This window comes from Ranitomeya variabilis, chromosome 4 (assembly GCF_051348905.1).
Source record: "Ranitomeya variabilis isolate aRanVar5 chromosome 4, aRanVar5.hap1, whole genome shotgun sequence".
NCBI classification, from domain to species: Eukaryota; Metazoa; Chordata; class Amphibia; order Anura; family Dendrobatidae; genus Ranitomeya; species Ranitomeya variabilis.
In genome coordinates, this window is record NC_135235.1 from 339,744,344 (window position 1) to 339,747,086 (window position 2,743).

At 40.4% G+C, this 2,743-nt stretch overlaps 1 protein-coding gene across 1 annotated transcript; it reads left to right on the forward strand.

The window, feature by feature from the left end:
- Positions 1 to 310: 310 nt before the first annotated feature.
- On the forward strand, positions 311 to 1,670 carry LOC143768913 (uncharacterized). The gene is made up of 3 exons (XM_077257528.1): positions 311 to 434; positions 647 to 757; positions 941 to 1,670. Exons 2-3 carry the CDS (start codon positions 709 to 711, stop codon positions 1,663 to 1,665), a joined length of 774 nt encoding a protein of 257 aa, XP_077113643.1. The 5' UTR covers positions 311 to 434; positions 647 to 708; the 3' UTR covers positions 1,666 to 1,670.
- Positions 1,671 to 2,743: the final 1,073 nt, after the last annotated feature.

Sequence of the window (2,743 nt, forward strand, 5' to 3'; positions counted from 1 at the left end):
TCAGCCGATACCCGATACTTGCGGTATCGGATTGCTCAACACTAATTAACAGCTATTAACTACTGTATTACACAAATCATGGCATAATAAATACACGGTTAAATTATTAAAACAAATAATGTCGCAATCCATCAATATAATACTATTATTAAAACTGATACAACATAAACAGTGATATACCGTAAACTATATTATACTGTATCAGCTGATTTAATCCACTGTATGTAAACACGAACTAAGTGCAATTTCTCATACAGATACTGATGCGCAGCCATCGCTCTGTATGCCGGAAAACTGGTGTGTTCCCGAACCATGTGAAAATCTGGATTCAGACGTCGAGATCATAGATGTCAAGAACACTGTAATTTCACCGATACCCGATGCTCCTAAAAGACGTGGAAATTCGTTAAGCAGGTGTCTCAAGAATAGAAAAGGTAACGGTTCACTTGAAATACATACGATTCACACTTTTGTGTAGAAAATCAGTTCTGTGTTAATAGTTATATTTTATTTACATCTACTAAATTAGTTGCCAGAAAATTCAATTTGAAAAATACAATATCTCCATCTCAACGAGACAGTTTTGTGTAGAAAATCAATTCTGTGTTAACTAATAGCCATATTTTATTTACATTTGCTAAACTAGTTGCCAGAAAAATTCAATTTGAAAAAGAGAATATCCCCGTCTCAACGAGCTCGAACAATGCGATGTCCATTAAACCAGGAGCCGCGGAGGTGCAATTCCCGCTTCATACTTGTAAGTGTATATCTGGTCTGCTCTATGCCGGATTTATGCAGATATTGTTACAATGATTTCATGGATAACTGTCACAGTTAAATTTTCAAATATTACGCAGGATCATGGATAACACCCGGCGTGTAGCTTTTCCAATTTTACACCGGTTTCGCGGGTAACAGACACTTTTGTCTTTTCTTTTAGATACGCCGGATCTTCAACCACGAGTTTTGCAGCGGCGTAATTACGGATCTGCACAGAATCAACCACAAAGAGCTAATGCGGCTGTGAGAACAACACCTCTCTCCCCCATCTGTGTTGTGGATCGAGAGGAAAGCTACGCGGCACCCAAACACAGTGGGAATCCAAGCCCCAAGATTCCACATCAAAAATATAACAATGTTTCAAGAGAGAGATCTGCGTCGCAGAACGTTAGCCCCTGCATATCTCAGGAAGTCAATAGCATAGTCAGCAGTCCACAAGCTAGACCTGAAAACAGAGAAATTACGCAGCTCGTCGCTGGTAAGAAGAGTAATAACCGTGGTAATATACGTGTGTGTCAAACTGTACAACCTGCAGATACTGCTCTTGCAGGATCTTCTAGCGATTTTGCCAATGTATTACCTCTAAAGAAACGTTCGGTATCACGCCACCGTATAAGTAAAAAACAGAAAGTTGCTGAACAATCGTCTTACACAGGGAGGCCTGTGTGGGACGATGAACATGTCAAAATGTTTATTGGCATGTCTGCTCAGTACGTCCATAACAAACTCGCACAGATCAAACTAAAATCTTTCTGTGACACGTATGAAAGACTGATAAATGCATGTCCAACACCTGACATTATCGCCGAGCTATATGATTTTAAACTATATCATGCCTGTGTACATACACCACCTGTGAATCTAAATAAATCTAAATCCACCTGACTAAGCTTGGTTGGGCATGGTTTGAAAAAATCCAGACGATCGCAAGCAGCTAGAAGTGGGCGAAAGACAGTTTACAGCGCTATAACTACACAATATCCCCAGAGGCTGTTACATGATTCAACTACAGTTTTACACACCCAAGACAACCCTGGAAGTGTCAACACCAGTGCTGATCCAGATGCTCAGAGCAGTGGGCATCTTGAAACACATACTGAAAATGCGCATGATGCAGACTCTGTAGTTAATAGTGTATATGATAATGAAATGGCCGTAGATCGTTCAGACGTTTTACAGCATTTTTATCATCATCAAAGGGCTATCCGCAATTTCAACGGCTATATACATACGGATCATTTTAGATTTGTAAATTTGGAGCGTGTACAATCATTTGTAGAGGCCGTGAATATTGTTCATGACGGCGTTCAGTCATTACTGGATAGAATCATCAGGGACATTGAACCTGGTGACTTTGTACAGTTAAGGCTTGAATGTGGTGATACTTTAGACCCTATTTTCGCTACAAAACAAACCCGTGAAGATTTTAATTCCGAATCTTTTTTAAACGCCGTTGCCCACACACTTCAAAGTAACGTTGAATGTCTAGCATCCAATTCATTAAAGCTAGTCGTCACCATCATTAAAAATAGCGGAGGTGTGCATGTTTTACAACCGCGTATGCCCGGCTAGAGCTCTATTCGCTGCTGGACCGTCTGCAGGAGAGGTGCCTTTATCACGACAGATTCTGTTATTTTTGTACAGAGAGATGGTGAGTGGCAGCCGCCTTTAGGCGATTACCTGGGGGAGCTGACCAGTGAAATACCTGATGGTACACACATCAAAGAATTTGTATCCGCGGGCCCCAAAACTTACGGATACAAACTCAACACCGGTAAAACTGTCTTAAAAGTTAAGGGGATAACACTAAATGTTTGTAACTCTCAATCTATTAATTTCAACAATCTAAAAGATCTAGTTCTGGACTACCCGAGCAATTCTGACACAGATACACAGAAGCGTATTGTCGTACAACAGCCGTCCATTGTAAGAAATAAAAAGTACTGGGAGATTGAAACGAGGC

Coding starts and splice junctions, on each gene's coding strand:
- LOC143768913 (XM_077257528.1), top strand. CDS start 709: ATGTCCATTAAACCAGGAGCCGCGGAGGTGCAATTCCCGCTTCATACT. Junction 758..940: donor GCAATTCCCGCTTCATACTT/GTAAGTGTATAT, acceptor CTTTTCTTTTAG/ATACGCCGGATCTTCAACCA.